Source organism: Scomber scombrus, chromosome 13, assembly GCF_963691925.1.
Source record: "Scomber scombrus chromosome 13, fScoSco1.1, whole genome shotgun sequence".
NCBI lineage: Eukaryota > Metazoa > Chordata > Actinopteri > Scombriformes > Scombridae > Scomber > Scomber scombrus.
This window is the reverse complement of record NC_084982.1, coordinates 25,796,146-25,812,106: the sequence shown is the minus strand read 5'-3', so window position 1 is coordinate 25,812,106 and position 15,961 is coordinate 25,796,146. Positions and strand designations below refer to the sequence as shown.

The 15,961-nt window shown below is 38.7% G+C and overlaps 1 protein-coding gene across 4 annotated transcripts in view; it reads right to left on the bottom strand.

The window, feature by feature from the left end:
- glsb (glutaminase b) overlaps positions 1-15,961 on the bottom strand; it is a 57,956-nt gene that overhangs the window by 34,243 nt on the left and 7,752 nt on the right. For all 4 annotated transcript variants that reach the window (XR_009927040.1, XM_062431426.1, XM_062431428.1 and 1 more), the window contains exons 2-6: positions 10,703-10,799; positions 10,426-10,547; positions 9,031-9,160; positions 6,527-6,606; positions 3,879-4,042 (exon numbers count right to left, since the gene is read on the bottom strand). Coding sequence is in view for 3 of the 4 variants with exons in the window: in XM_062431426.1 (XP_062287410.1) it covers positions 3,879-4,042; positions 6,527-6,606; positions 9,031-9,160; positions 10,426-10,547; positions 10,703-10,799 (593 nt within the window). In the remaining variant the exon portion in view is untranslated. The remainder of the gene's footprint in view (positions 1-3,878; positions 4,043-6,526; positions 6,607-9,030; positions 9,161-10,425; positions 10,548-10,702; positions 10,800-15,961) is intronic.

The following is a 15,961-nucleotide window of genomic DNA, read 5'->3' as shown; positions in this document are numbered from 1 at the left end:
TCTTTAAAAAGAAAAATGTGCATTTTATATAGATATTCTGTATATATAAGATTATCAGCCGATATATATAGATGTATAAGTAATTACATACGTGATTAAGTGTGTCAGGCAGTGATATAACATAATAATAATAAATAATTAATACAGCAATTAGTTAAAGTAAATCAAAAACTACATGTACAGTACAGATTTAAATTGTTGCAGTAAATTTTAGTCATTTTAAATTCATAGAAAAAGAAAAAAATATATATTTGTGCCATGTTGTCTGAACTAAATTGAGCTTTAAAAAATCTAAACCATCTCTAGGTGGCATAAAAATGTCTGGTTTTAATAAATGATTCCAGTTTTACAGCCATGTGAGGGTGGATGGTTGACTGTGTCTAATATAAACTGAATTATTCTCAGTATAAAGTTGGTATTCATGTTAGTCATTTGTCCCCCGGCGATGTCACATGAGTTAACAAACTAACTTCCATTTTTCCCATAGCTTCCTCTGAGTTGAGCTCTCTTCCTCTTCCTTTTAGTTACAGAGAGACGCTCTATGTGTGAGAGGAAGGGAAGGGATGAGAGGAAGCCTTCCTCCCTTCCTCCCCCAGATCTCTAAAAAAGAGTTAGCTCTTACGTCACCCACATTACTTCACTTAGAGCGTGATCTCCTTACACAACGACAGGAATGTCACAGGGCCGCCCGGTCAGAGGAAAGACAAAACTCCAACAGAGGATATGACAACAACATGGCTCTGCTTTAAGTATCGGCCTGGGATTAACGGCATTTCCTCCATCTATGAGATTTACTTTCATATTAAAATGTCCCTTAAAATAAATATACACACATACTTCTGCAGATTGATTTTTTTGTATTTACTAGAAAACCAAAACACAAGCATTTTCTCACACACACTTTCTCCACAACCCTTTCCTCTGAGCGTGTGACTCATTCAGTTGGCAGCTCTGACACTTATAAACTCTCTCCAGGGTATTTTGGCATTTTTAAGATACTTCACATTTTTCCGAGTCATTTCCTGACCATGTTTACTAACCGCACCAAAATATTCTTTAACAAATAACTGCACTGAAAAGTGAGCTCAAAGTTCAGAAACTCAAGCTACTGCTGCTATTATCCTTATAAAATCCCTGTTTTTGTGTCACATAAATACTACATTCAGAATAAATACTTGCTGCAGATATGCTGCAACCACAGATTCATGCTAAAAATATGAATCATTTATTCTCCGACCAAAATCACCACAGAAAATAACATTTAATGTAGACAAAGCAGGAAAATGGGTAAATTATTCATTGATCTATAAATGAATGAGGCGGATTCTTACAGTATCTACAGCTGTTTGTACTGTATGAAAACATTCAGTTCTTTTAGTCCCTGCAGCATCTAAAAGGCAGCAGGACTGATATGTTGTTAAATCTGCTGTTACAGTATAACCACACACACCTCTACACATAGACTAGTATTTTTTAATATATAAAGTAGATGTCAGGTTGGCAGCTCATCAGCTTATTTTTCCACCCTTCTTTTTTTAGGTCTCATATTTAATCCTGTGGACACGTTGCAGTGCAAATGCTGTTGTGTAACATTAATAACTAAACTATGTGACTATGTACAAGGATAATTATTGGTATAACTATTGCTGAAATGTATTTATTATGCATTTATTTTTATTTCTATCAGTATTATAGTAACTAACAGATGAAAAAATGACTGTATGTGTTTGGCTGCAGATTTGAAGTGATGTGTGTTCATGTCGTGACTCTCTGAACCATCCAGACTAAGGGTGTCAAACTCATGCCACATATCGCCCAATTGTACCTCAAGTGGGCCGGACCAGTTAAACCATTGCATAATAACCTATAAATAATATATAGCTTCAAGTTGGTTGCTCACCAGAAGATCAGAAGCCTTGACTGTGAATGTTGAGTGAAAATAAGCAAGAATAGCAGCTCAGTTATTAGTTATTCAGTGGGTCGGATTGGACCTCTTGGTGGTGCCGTTTCTGGGCCACGGGCCGTATGTTTGTCACCCTTGATTCAGACATTTTCAAGCTTTCCATTAGCCTTCGTTATCACATTTAACTGTGATTGGCTGAGCTGTTTCAGACCTATGACAGCAGCGAAATGAGTGGCTGAGAAAGTATTTATCGCCACACCCGCTGATCTATATTCACCTTCAGTCAGCGCTTTAGCACGTCGCTCCGCTGCACATACGTGAACCCAAAATAGCAGGTGAGCACGGAGACGTCCACGAATTGTTGTGCGTCTCTGCATTTGGCATTCATTATTCAAATTTCAACTGAGGGTGTAAAAATATTTAACTGAGGGTGCAGCGCATGCTTCTGCACCCTTGTACAATCGAGCCTGACAACTATGCAGGAAAATGTATGGATATGACCTTAAAATAAAGAAAGATGTCACTGCTCAGGAATAAAGAAGGTCTGATTTCACATATCTCTGTCACTGACTTGTATCTTAGTCTATATATCTGATACTGTATGTTGTGAATTCTTCATGTTCAGAGTCTCTTATTTTGAAGCTACCGTTTCTGTTTCCTGTTCTACCGCTTCTGTCATCTTACCCGGTGCAGAAGTCACAGATGATATAAATTGTAATATTACATTATAAAGGTTCATGTTGCATGATAGTGCAGTTCTCTGTGTATTCATGACTGTATATATATTGTCTCTGTGAAGTGTGTGTTTATTATTTTATGGTAATCAGCATGTCATAAAGTTAGCCGTGTGTGTTATCATCACAAGTTTTCATCCAGAGAAGACTTTAGATTTTAAAGTCTTTAAATGTTTGAAGTTAATGCTGCTTATCAGTAACAACTCACTTGAGATTATGTATGTGTTTGTTCTTTATCTCAGAAACTGTACAGATAAGCGCCACTAAACTGCACCGTTGTACTTCGTGTAAAACTATTATCCTGTAATATGACTCTGTGTTCTCTGACTGGAGCCCAGTGAGCGGACAATCATCCCAATAAACCAGTATCAGGGGTCCAATCCCTCTTACTGTGTTAAGTGGACAGGTTAGGCTATAATATCACTGTTATGATGCACGCATTGCCAGTGGGCTAGAACAGTAATCTTGTTGCCATGGTAACAAATTACGTTAGACTATTAACCCTACACCCCCCCATTCTTTGTTTGAGTAAAAACGTTAACCGTTAAACAGGAAGTAACACAGGTTGGAGAGGGGCTTTAGGCTCGATAGAAGGTGAGTATCAATGACTAACTTTCAGGGTTATGAGGGAACGGAGGAGCCAAATCAGTCTATAGATTCATGGGGGGAAAAATGCCAAAAATGTGTTAGGGAAAAAAAACTAAACCTATAAAAGCAGCACGCAAAATATTTCTCTTTCATAAAACTGGCATAAATATTATTGTATATATGAATTATTATAATGGATTATGTTTTGTATAAGAACCTTGGCACTTTGGGAATATGTAACCATGCATTTATAAAGGAAATGTGTATATTTTCACTGTATTATTATTATTATATGCGCATTATATATATAGCCAATTATTATGTTTAGTGTTTGTTATGCACATAGAAAACAACGACAACAAACAACAACAACATTGAAGCGTTAAATGTAGGTCATCACTCGTAGTTTCCACACTATGGATTCAGTGCCACTTTCTGCTTAATGATATGAATACAAACAATGCAAAAAGGAGGAAACATTAACTTCCTAAACCCCTCTCACTAAGATCACTCTCCATTATCAAACTTGCATCAGGTCTCAGCTGGGTCGAATAACAATGTGTGGAGACTGATAAGCTCTCCAGACGCTCACACAGGACACAAGAATAATCAATTATCATTAAGAGATGAGAAAAAAAGAAAAGAAGGCTCACCCTCTTCATTCAGGAAGAGCTTATTAAACCGTAGTCCACTGGGTTCCTTCCCAATGAAACTGTGCACGTACTCTGTGCTGTGGTCGTGAATGGCGACGGCGTACTTCAGCGGTTTGACACAGGACTGCAGACAGAAGGGGACCTTGGTGTCTCCCACTGTGTGTCTGCAGAAGACAAAAGATAACGGTTATCTTAAGGGGGGGGGGGGGGGGGGGGGCAGCAGTAAAAACACCCCAAATGTCTTATACTCTGAAATTTGATGTTATACTACAATTTTTTGCCCATTGAGGCTGTTCCAGTATCTATTAACATGTGTTTTAGTGAAATGAATAGTTAATAGTTTTAATAAGATAGTAGTTATGAGGATTTCTTTTTATGATGTAGCAGTGAAGACTGATGGCTCTAATGGTTATACAATAAACCCCACAGTTCAATAAAGTTCTTGTCATTTTCAGTTTCAATATAAAATACATTTCAATCATTATTGCTATGTTATATTTTCATGTCTTAGGTAAAATAGGACATGCTGTTGTGTGATAGTAGCTGTTTAGTGGTGTAAAACCTAAAAAATACACTCTCTCTGCTCTCTGAAACATGAATCAAGGTTTAATCACATTTATGAACAGTCAGATCAACTATTGATGCTTTATAAACACATCTGTGGTTCAACATTTAGCATAGACACTTTTTATGAGGAGATTCTTAGACCAGGTCATACTGTGGGGTTGTAGAACATGAACAGTATGTAAAGGTTTTAGATTATTATTGCCAACTCATGTGATAATAAGGTGAGTTTTCCAGTAAAAACCATAAAGCTAAGTGACACAGTAGGCAGGAGAGAGTTGCAGCATGATAACAGAACAGCATGATCCGTTTAGCACCACGTTATCTTTACGACTTCCGCCGTTACACAAACATAACAAACGTACAAACTTGTGGAATTTTACAAATGCTTATCAGAGAGCAAGACGATCACAACAGCTGCCGATATCATAACAACACACATTCAGGACTGTCCCCCTGCACTACTTTGGTCTTTTCTGGGAATTATAAGGATGTTAATGCAGTAAAACTAACACCTGTACATGAAAATGATGCAAAGACCTGCAATAAATAAAGCGATGAGGCTGAATTTATGCTTCTTTTAAAACATATATTGAACATTTTTAGTGTTAATTAAATTGCATTTCATTATACAGGTGTTCCTTTTACTTAGTCCATCCTCAGGACTCAGAGAAGTAAGTTTCATCTTCGTTAATCATCATACTGTCAACAAATCTCATGTTTGAATCTAAACCTACAATGAAGTTAGCTACTTAAAAGTATTGTGCGTATATCCAAAGCCTGATATATCTTACTCCTCTGTGCTGTAGAGCTCAATTGTTGTCGAAAAACTATTAAAAACTCTTTAATGAGCCAAAGCACTACACTGCACTGGGCGACATGTTTTTTTCACCAGTTGTTTTTACTCTGGGACGAGACAAATGTTGGGTGCTCATCCCGGATAATTGGGTATAAATAGTTAATCGGATTTATTGGGATTTTTGTGAATATTGTTATCGGCAGCAGTTGACACGTAAGTATTGATGTCTGGGTGTCCGGTGTCTTGTCCTTACTCTGCATCTAAAAACAGCTTCCACAGATAAGTAGCTGAGTGTCCAGCTTGGCTGTTTCAGTCTTTCCATCGGGCATTTGTGTATTATTTTGTTTACTTTTTTATTTTGGGAGTAAAATTCTTGGGTGGAGATCAAGTTCTCAGACGGCGGTAGGCACTTCAGGGCTCCAGAGACGGTGCCAGCGGGCCATAAAAAGACTTTGGTCACATTAGTTTGTTTAGAAACGGCTCCAAAGACGAATGACAGCGAGCACGTTTTCAGTCTGTGGAGAGTAGTTCCTTGTAAAGGGAACACGGTTCTGTTTACAGAGCTTTAGTAGCCGGTTGTCCTTCATATAACAACCAATAACTTTGTACTACAGTGTTAATTACTCAAATAACTTTAGTGGTTAGAGGTTAAAAATGTGATCCCATGTTCCCAGCTACCTACCCGAGCTTCCCCAGGCCTGTATTCCCTTCCCCCAGCCCTCATTATAAATACATGTTTCTATCATCTCTCTGCCTCGTCACTTTTGAGTGTTTCTACACTTGGGTTCACCTGCTCTGACCTACATACCAGATGCTAGAAAAACAAAACATTGCACCCATCGGAGACTCTCTGCTGTGAATTTTAATGCCAAGGGCGGCTACACAGGCTGTAGATAGACACACACATACGCACACAGTATTTGTAAGAATGATGAGCTCATTGTTGGTTTGGCTCTGCACATGAGATTTGCTGACAGTAAGAAAAATGTAGGAAATCGCCAGCCTTATCCTTTGAGCCCACTTTACAAGAGGGATTGTTTTAAACAGTATGAAATGTTATGGTTTACCTACACTGTTAAATATCATTTCTGATTCTTGACAAGGAGGTTTAATAAATAACTGGCTTGTTAGCATTCCTCACTGAAACCACTGTGGGACTCCGTGAGGAAGACAGGAATGTATATAATATAAACATAACTGAGAAACATTAAACATCACAAATAAGGTGCTCAAATAAAGCCCAGTATCTCTTTAATACTCAGCCCTGTTCATAACTCCTCCTCACCTCTGTCCATCAACCGTGCAGAGAGAGACAGCCCACAGGTCGGGGTTGAATTTGGCAAGCTGAGGAATGTAGTCTGCAACCTGAAAGAGAAGCACAGAGCTGAAAAAGGGTCACGTTACACCGCTGACGTCTGCCGAGGTTCATTTTTCAATGGAAAGATAACACCACTGACAGAACAACGCGACTGAAAGAGGTCAAACCCTCATCTGACAATCACAAAGGAAAAAAATTCCACCCTCAGATTCTCATTCCAAGAAAGGAGCCATTTTAAGACGAAGAGTTTTGTCTACTTGTTCGCCTTATCTGTTTCTATTACAGCTCGTCATTTCCCACATTTCAAGGAATATCTGTTGACAACACAGTATGTTCACACTGGGCTCTTCTTCTCTTTGATTTAGCTTTTAGCCCACACATAGCTGGAGTCACATAGTCCTTGAAAACACTCTACATAGCAGAGCCTAAAAACACGAGTCTCCTGTTTTCAAGGTTGATCAGACATGTTGTAATATATCTTTATCTATCTCTCTATCTCTAAGTGCTTTACAGGAAGAAGCAGAATGTAGCGACCAACACAATCAGTTGTTAAAAAAAGTCTGCTTGGTCATAAATCTGGTCTGTGCTAAACTGTGGACGATCTGTGCAGACCCTCGCAGACGTTGGCAGATGAAGAAGAAAGATAAAGAAACTCAAGTTTGGGCTTTAGTGTCGATGTGGAAACTGAACTTTTAGAACTTTTTCTGCTTCTAACCCAAGCGGAAACTACCACAGCTTGAGATTGTATATAAAGACAGATGTAGCGAGGTGTGACGTAAAACCCGTTGGTTTGCACTGGAACCGGTTTGAAGCCTGAATCTGCTGCTGCTTACGGTTGAGGTCATCTTCTCCATTTGGAGCCAGGACCTGAGCGCTGCACACTTGGGCTAACCTTAGCTACTTTAGCCTAATTGTGCTAACAAGCAGGTTTCAAGTAATCAAGTAACAATAAACTTAAACAGAAATATGGCAATAATAGTCCGACTTGTGGAGGAAATACTGGTGATGTACAGCTGTCTGGATAAGACTTCTCTGAAGGAGATATGTTGTTCTAGCAAGAGTCAAAGTAAACTGAGTATAGACTTCTGTTAACTGTAATGAATCTTGTGTCTTGTTTGCAGTTCAATAACATAATAATAGAGGCAGAGATGTGTGAAGAATAACCTTATTTGGAGGTAGTAAGGTTGAGGATAAATACTCTTGTCTTGAAGTAGACAGCAGACTCAGACTCTCTGTGTGAGACTTCCTGGTCTCCTGGCAAGTTCTTTACTCTGGGTAAACCAGCTCCAGCAAATTCCTTCACAAATTTGCGCCACTATTGGTGCTAATCCCGCAGGCAGGAAGAGAAGCAGGTGAACAAACTGTCAATCAACGCTCACAAGGCTGACAAAGCTACGATAAGTCTTCAAATCTTATTAGCAGTGTAATAATTTCCAAAAATAACCTTATTACAAGGTCTGAATTTAGCAAAGGGTGAGGGGATTTGGTTAAGAATTTAGCGGCATTGCCCAATTTATCACTTATACTGTGACTCTGTTCTCCTTGATCGAGCTTCAATAAAATGTTCCTGTGGGAGACTTCCCGGCATCTGACAAGCTTTACTTTGGGTTAACCATCTCCAGAAAATTCCTTCACAAATTTGCGCCACATTTGGTGTTAATCCCGCAGTCAGGAAGAGCAGCAGGTGAACAAACTGTCAATCAACACTCACAAGGCTGACAAAGCTACGATAAGCCTTCAAATCTTATTAGCAGAGTAATAAATTCCAAAAATAACATTATTAGATTATAGTCTGAATTTAGCAACTGAGACCATAATAATTAGTTTTAAACAAATGATTGACTGTATTTCTATAGAGAAGTTGAATGGGAGTCAATTGGAGCCACATGAACTTGGAGTGTCTGCATATTTTTCGACAAACATTTGAAAGAAGCATTTAATTTACAGCTGTCAGGAAGACCCATATAATCCTTTTAACATGTTCGAGGGTGGAGTTTTTTTCCTTTGGATCGGAGCAGTGCTAGCTTCCATTGTGGATAACTAAATATAGGGCTGATGTACATTGAGGAAACCAGCTGAATGCGGATAACCTGACGCACCAGATGGTTTTTGACACAGAAACCATCTGAGAAGTCGTCCTTTGGGAATCATTTTTGGAAAAACATCACTTGGCAGGTGATTGGATGAACCATCTGTCTGTCACCGACTATCACCGTATTACCCTGAGAGGCAGCTGGATTCAGGAGATCATGACAGAATCCTCATAGGACGCCAATTGGTGTCCTATGAGGATTCGTAGCTTGAAGCCTGACATCTTGTGAATCCAGCTGCCTCACAAGATAAGACTGCAGACTGAAGCCTGTTAGACTAGACTGATGGTAATGAGTCTGAGTATGAGCTAAATAATTAAGATGATGGTCTGGAAAAGAAAAGAACAAAACAAAACAAGAGTCATGGATCTAAGGTCACACCTGTCCTCCAGAGAGATTTTTGGCATTCTCATACAGCTCATCAATATGGGAGGAGAAGGACTGGAAGTCTGGGATGACGAACTTCTTGCGGAAGGCCTGAGTGAGCAGGACAATGTTGCTCTGGACACACCTGATGAATAAAACCACAAATAGCATGCTTCAAATACAGTGACTGCATGCAGCTGAAGAGGAGGGAGAAAAATGAACAGTTTGTCAACCAAGTTTTCCAAAACCCTGATGTCTGACAAACTTCTGTGAATGTTAATAATAATAATAATCATAAGAAGAAGAAGAAGAGGCGGTTGATGAAGAAGATTCATCGTAACATATTGGTTCATTGGTTCATCGGCGTAGTATGAGCCAACATGAATCCATATAGTGATGAATGATCATTTTCAAACCACAGACTGTAGAAAAACACCAACGAAGAAGCTGTAAAGGTATCAGTGATGTATTAACACTCAGATTGGAGCTCACTTAACCTTTAAAAGGAACTTAAATTTGAGCAATGTATGTATATTTTTTTTTACAATATGGCACCAAAACACACAATAGTAGAAGAAATAATGAAAGCTGAACTTCCGCTACATGAATCACGAGGTGATATCTCGAATGTGTTTTGAAGAAAGGAAGGAAGTTGTGGGTTTCTGAGTGACTAAAGTCCAGAGTTCTCTTTGTCTAAGTTCCTAGTAGCTATTAGATAAACTGCAACGTAGGGTATTTTGGCATCCAGTCATACAGGGTTGACCACAGTTTGACATAAACCAATTGTTTTAATGTTTAGAGGATTGAATGAATCTAGTGTGTTTTGTTAATGTATAATATAAAAGTGCCAAAAGCATGTTAGCTAACTACTGCAACCATCATTCATTTCTCTTATGACAGAATACATTTCTTATTATCTTATCATTATTACATTAATATGTTTTGTTTGTACTTACATACAATTCTTAATGTAGTGTTTGAATAATGATAATTATAATTACAGTAGAAGAAATGAGGCGTTTTGACACATAGTTGAATCTTAATGAAATATTTATATCAAGCCACCAATAGTCCTAAATCTGACCTTACATCACATCTATTAATATAATTACTGCATTAAATAAAGAGAAGGGGAGGAGTTTATTGTAATAAAAGGTTAAATGCCTCCTAAATGCTTGCTAATGGATTTTTTTAATGTGTTTATGAACAATTTAGTGAGTTAAATATGGTATAAGTTAGAATTTTCTAATTAAAAATAAGTTCTATGTTTACTGCTGCTTTAAAAAAAGAGTTCAGGTTCTTGGGAAATGTGATTCAAAAGAAAAGAAGGGCCACTGTAGTGTTGGTGTATGTCATGGAGATAAAAAAACAAACAAACACCAAGACAAGACCAGACAAGACGAAGCTCACTTCTTGAATAGGTGCCTGTCCAGCGTGACGCCATCTGCCGTGTTCTTTAAAGTTTCCTTGAGTGTTTCCATACATTCCTTCAGTCGTGGATCTCCACTGCGAAGCCCAGTGGCTTTAAGAGCCTAAAATAATAAAAAATAAAATAAAAAAACAAGCATATAACTGTTAAAGAATCAAGAGCAAAGTGTCTTTTAATGCTAGTGTAGTTCTGATGTGCAGTATTAATGCTGGGAAATGAGCACAAACCCTCAAGCTGGATTTTATAAAAAGGACTTACTGTGAGAAATTTATGAGCAGGAATCTTTTCTTGACCTTCAGCGACTGTGTAGAAGAGCAAATCCTCCAGACTGGGAAGAATGCCTGCATTTCTCCTCCTAGGTTGGAAAAATAGACACAACAGTTTAACTAAAAAAGGTGCAGAAATAAGCTGAGAAATACAGATTATATGTTGGTTATTGCTCTATTTATGTTAGGTCATTGCTTTCCATACTGGAGTAAACTGCATGAGATACAGAGCACCAAAAGTAGGACAATAATAAACATTTGTTGTAATGTTACTCAACAGGGTTAATAACACCCGCATCGTGCTGAATGTGGGTAGATTTTCCATTTGGAGCGTAAACACTGGCAGCTGAGTGTTTGTACCAAAGTAGTCATGTAATAAAATATCAGGTGTGATGACTCGGAGGAAATTACTCATGTTGGTTCCTTTAGTCTGTTTTTTTGGGGGGTTTTTTACATGTAGGAGCGCTCGAGACAGCAGATAGACGCATAGATGTATTATAAGAGCTGGATACCAGATTAAAACAATGGTGCCCATTCAATCCTATTAGAATTGCTCGGCTGGTGCATACACCAAAAAACGTTTCTAGCTTCCGGGTTGTGTTGCCCGATGAATATACGCAATTGTTTCCCGCCCACGAGTTCCTGCTCGGCCCACAGACTTTACATTGTGATGACATCAGAGATTTTAAAATTGCTTTTCTCGGCTTGAGGAAAGTTTTACACATAAAACCTTCATGGATCAAAAAGTCATGATAGACAGTCATAATTGATCTTATTTGCAGTGTGAGGAGTCCTGCCAATAGTGTTATACATATTATTATAGCATTTTATTTGTAGGAGCCTTTCAAAACACTCAAGGAAACCTTACGAGACACAAATAAAAAACAAACAACAGTGAATCAAAACATAATAAAAAATCAGCAAACATTGGAAAAGGAGTTTTTTTCTTTTCATCTTGGCAGGTGAGTGAAAAAGCTAATATCAGATGCTGTTACTGAAATAAATATAGTGTATCAGTGTGACTATGGCTGATATACAGCAGGGTTGCACTTTAGCACAATTTACAATATAACCTATTTCCACTTGTCTTGACAGAGTAAACACAGCGCTTATCAGGAGCTGCTGATACAGTCTTATCACGTTACATACAGAAATAATGCAATATAAGTGTAAACATTAACTGCAGAGGTGTGTTTGCGTAACTGTTTGTACAGTTAAGCGATCAAAGTGTTGTCATTATGCATACATTACAATATGCAGTGTTTCCTATTCGCAGCGCTCCCTGATGAGTGCTATTAAGTTTAATCAGGAGATAATAATCATCTCTGAACTGGCACAAAAATTGGATTAATTAGCTTTGATTATTTTGGCATCATCCACATAAATGCCACTTAATTAGGTAATTAACAGATTATTCCACTAATTAACGCATTCATTCTTCAATAAACCAGAAATTATTCACATCCATTAAAAAAAAAAAAGACTCAATACAATGACTGATTACCAACACAGTCGCAGATTAAATTTTTAAGCACTCCATTAATCATTGAAGCTCTACTCTGCCTAAGATTGAACGTCGCATTATTTAAATATGCAAGATTTGATTTGCTGTGTTGAAATAAGGTTTCCAGCTACGTATCACACATTTTTTTAGTTGAATGGAGTGCGGGGGTGGGACATAGGAGGGAGGAGGGGTTGTTGCTGTTCAAGTTTTTTCAAAGTGCTGTGTGAAATTCAAGAAAGATAAGAGTCGCTTTAAAAGCAGGGAGGATCTCAAGTGGGCCAGACCAGTAAAACCATTGCATAATAACCAAAGATATATACAGTTTAACTTGTTCCTGAAACCTGGCGCCTCTCATCCTTCACAAGTGCATTAATATTAGGTGATAAATCCTGAGCAGCTGCCAGTTGCCTGTGTTCATTCATCATCACAGGAAAAAAAAGCTTGTTCACAAAAGAGATAAATCATCCCTAAAACATGTGGCCAGGACTGGCAATTTGGGGTTACCCTGCTAAGAGATACTGATCAAATGTGTCCGAGCCCACCGAGGCAAACTTGTCCTTCACATCTGAATCATATCACAAGTAAATTATCTCAAGTTGGAAGTTCAAAGGCAGATCAGAAGCCTTGACTGTGAAAATAAGTGAGAACAGCGGTGCATTTTATTGAAAAATTGTTGTTACTTTTCTGCAATTTTCATGCTTTTGCAGAGTTATCCAGTGGGCCAAATTGGACCCCTTGTTGGGCCCATTCTGGCTTGCAAGCCTTATGTTTGAAACCCTTGCTTTAAAGGTTTGGTCCACTTGAGAAATATCACACAAATGGGAGGAATGGCAGCTTCTCCTTTCACCCAAAGTGCCTCCACTCTTTAATCACAGGACACACACCATCAGTGAGGGTTTAATTAAAAAGAAACTGTTGCGTTAATTAATTTATTCATATCTCTACATGGTTCATTCACTCACTACACACTGCATATCCCTTTTATTTTGATAATGCCAACACAAAGCGCTCTGCCTCTACTACGTGTCAGCTCACAGGCAGGTTTGGCGGGAGTGTCTGGACCCCCGTTAGATGAGGCCTGAATTCCAGGGATTCTCTCGTCCTTAGCGCTGGCCTGCAGCTCTGCGGCTCTCGGATTAATAAAGCCAACATCGTGGCTCGTTCACACGCTGGTCGTGACACAGCAGCACGGAGAAAACCAGGCTCAGACACAGATGAGGCACCCTCATGTTAAAAAAACCCAACAGGTATGTATGACCAGACAAAATGTTCAGAATGACATTTTCAAGATTTTTTTACACTGCTGTGGTTGAATGGAAAAAAAAGATCTCATGATATCGGCGTCTGGATCTTTGTAAGCGTAAATCCAGCCAATTTCTACTTCCCTTATAAAGTCTAATGTCACACCACAACATCCTTTTTCTTAAGAAAATGAACCAGTAAGTAGGACTTTCAAAAAGGTTAAAGCACATTTCCATGAACCCCAGACTCCAAAACCAGCTTTCAAACCTGTAATTTTAAGTCTGGTTAAATCAAAGTCTGGTTCTTTTTCAACCTCGGTGCAATTTGATTGGGCAACAACCACACGGAGACCCTTACGGACATTAACTTGGGGAACCTATAGTTATTTTGCTTTAGTCTGAATCAGTTGATGAGTTTGTGAATTTGGTGGGTTTTTCCTCTTGGTTTGGTTTCTTTTCACACAAAGAAAAATCCCAGCGAGCCACAAAGCAGCACCACATGAATCTGAGGTGGTAGCAAGAACATAAAAAACTGGAAAAGGGTCCTGAAGGAGGTTCGCTGGCCAAGTCCAGGTTCAACCTCCATTAATTCTCCAGCTAGATGCAAGAAACTGTTTAATTCACTCATCTGTATCCTACTATGCAAAGCTCACCTGGGCGTTAAACTCAAACTTGCGGAGTACAACCAGTTTTCATGTCGGGTCCTATTCCCACCACAAGTGAACTCTGCTTCTTTTCCCCCACTCGGTGGGATTTGATTGGACAACAACGGCAACAAGGCCCTTAAGGACATTAACTTGGTGAATTTGGTGCGTTTACTTCTTGGTTCAGCACCACAAATCATGTAAGTCGTTCACTCATTGGTCAGATGTGTCTGGGGCGGGAGCAAGGACGTAAAAACTGGAAGAAGGTCCTGAAGGAGTTCTACTTATCGAATGTAATGTACTATGTTGTGCTAGTTCAAGTCCGACCTCGATTGATTCTCCAGCTAGTTGCTAGATACTTAAATTCTCTCTCTGAATCCTACGATGCAAAGCCTCACCTCACTACTGGAGCTCAAAGTTGCGGAGTACACCTAGTTGTCATGTCGGGTCGTATTCCTACCACAAGTAAACTGCTACAGGGTTCGCTTGGGACCAGATTGACACCAACTCTTCTTAAAAAAGGGTCTTGGTGTGGATGTTTTAGTCCGTATGCGAGTGTAATTACTGCCCAAATGAACACACCAAAAGGGAGGAAAGGAACCAGAGCTCGATTGAACTAGTCTAAAAAGTTCAGGTGTGAAAAGACCCTTAGAGGAACTCTGGAACGGCTAATTTGAGTAACACGGGGGTCAAACAGGGCGATGACAAGTCTTTTTATGCTCCTGATCTAACTCTGAGATGGTAGCCGCACATTAGTGGCATCAGCATTTGAAATACTAGGATTCAGTCTGCACCACCTCCTCCTCTTAATCTTCCTCTTTTTTCCTTTTTTTGGGCACATCATCTGTGTCCTCTCTCCACAGAGTAAACACTCCACATATAGCCAAGGTAACCGCCACGGAAACATGTGCAAACACACCAAAGACCGACTGAAATGCTGTCTGTCAGGCATGTCTAATTCAAAGGCAGCGTTACCGAGCTGACATCTGTCACTAAAAAACAACCCTTTCATACTTAAGGAAAGTCAACAGGTGCACCACAGACTCCCAAACCGGTCCTCAGGTGGGTCTATATGTGTCTGTGTGTGTGTGTTATGTAAGGATGATTCACATCACATAGAGAGAGAGGGCCAGATTAAAATTTTAGGTGCAGGATTCAGGAGTGAATCCACAACCCACAAAAAAAGCATCTTTAACCCTTCATCAAATTTAACCCCATTTTTTATCATTTGAGAGCTGATACACAACCAAAAAAAACACAAAAAGGACAGTTAGATATCTACTTTTTATCTGTTAAGTCCCTTTTTACCCCTTAATTACTGTTCTGGGTCAAATTAGACCCAATTTTTACATTCGAGAGCTGTAAAAACTCCCTAAATGCACATTTTTTAAGTACAAATATAATGACTTTTAAGACCTTTTAATACCTCTTATATATAATACCATTGCTGAGATATAATATATGAGATATATATTAATGCAAAAGCAAGATTTTACTGTTATAGTGGGTTGAAATGGAGCTCATTTATTTTATTTATATAGGACTGCACTAATGATTAGTTTCAATATAGTTCAATCTGCTGATTATATTTTAACTTTAATTAATAAGTTGATTGGTTGGTTTATGTGAAATAATCAGAAAGAAGTGATAATAAGCTATTAAGGATCAATCAAACATATATTAATGACTAATTGGGGGGGATTTATGAATGTGAATTGGTGCAGAGACTTAATTATGAGTCAGTAAGTACGGGTTAAGAATTGGGGGCTGAAGGTTAAAAGTGTTTGCTGTGTGTGTGTCACAAGTGGACTGAAAAGTTATTCATGTTTGTGTAAAAGCTCATTAACCACCAACAGGGTTTT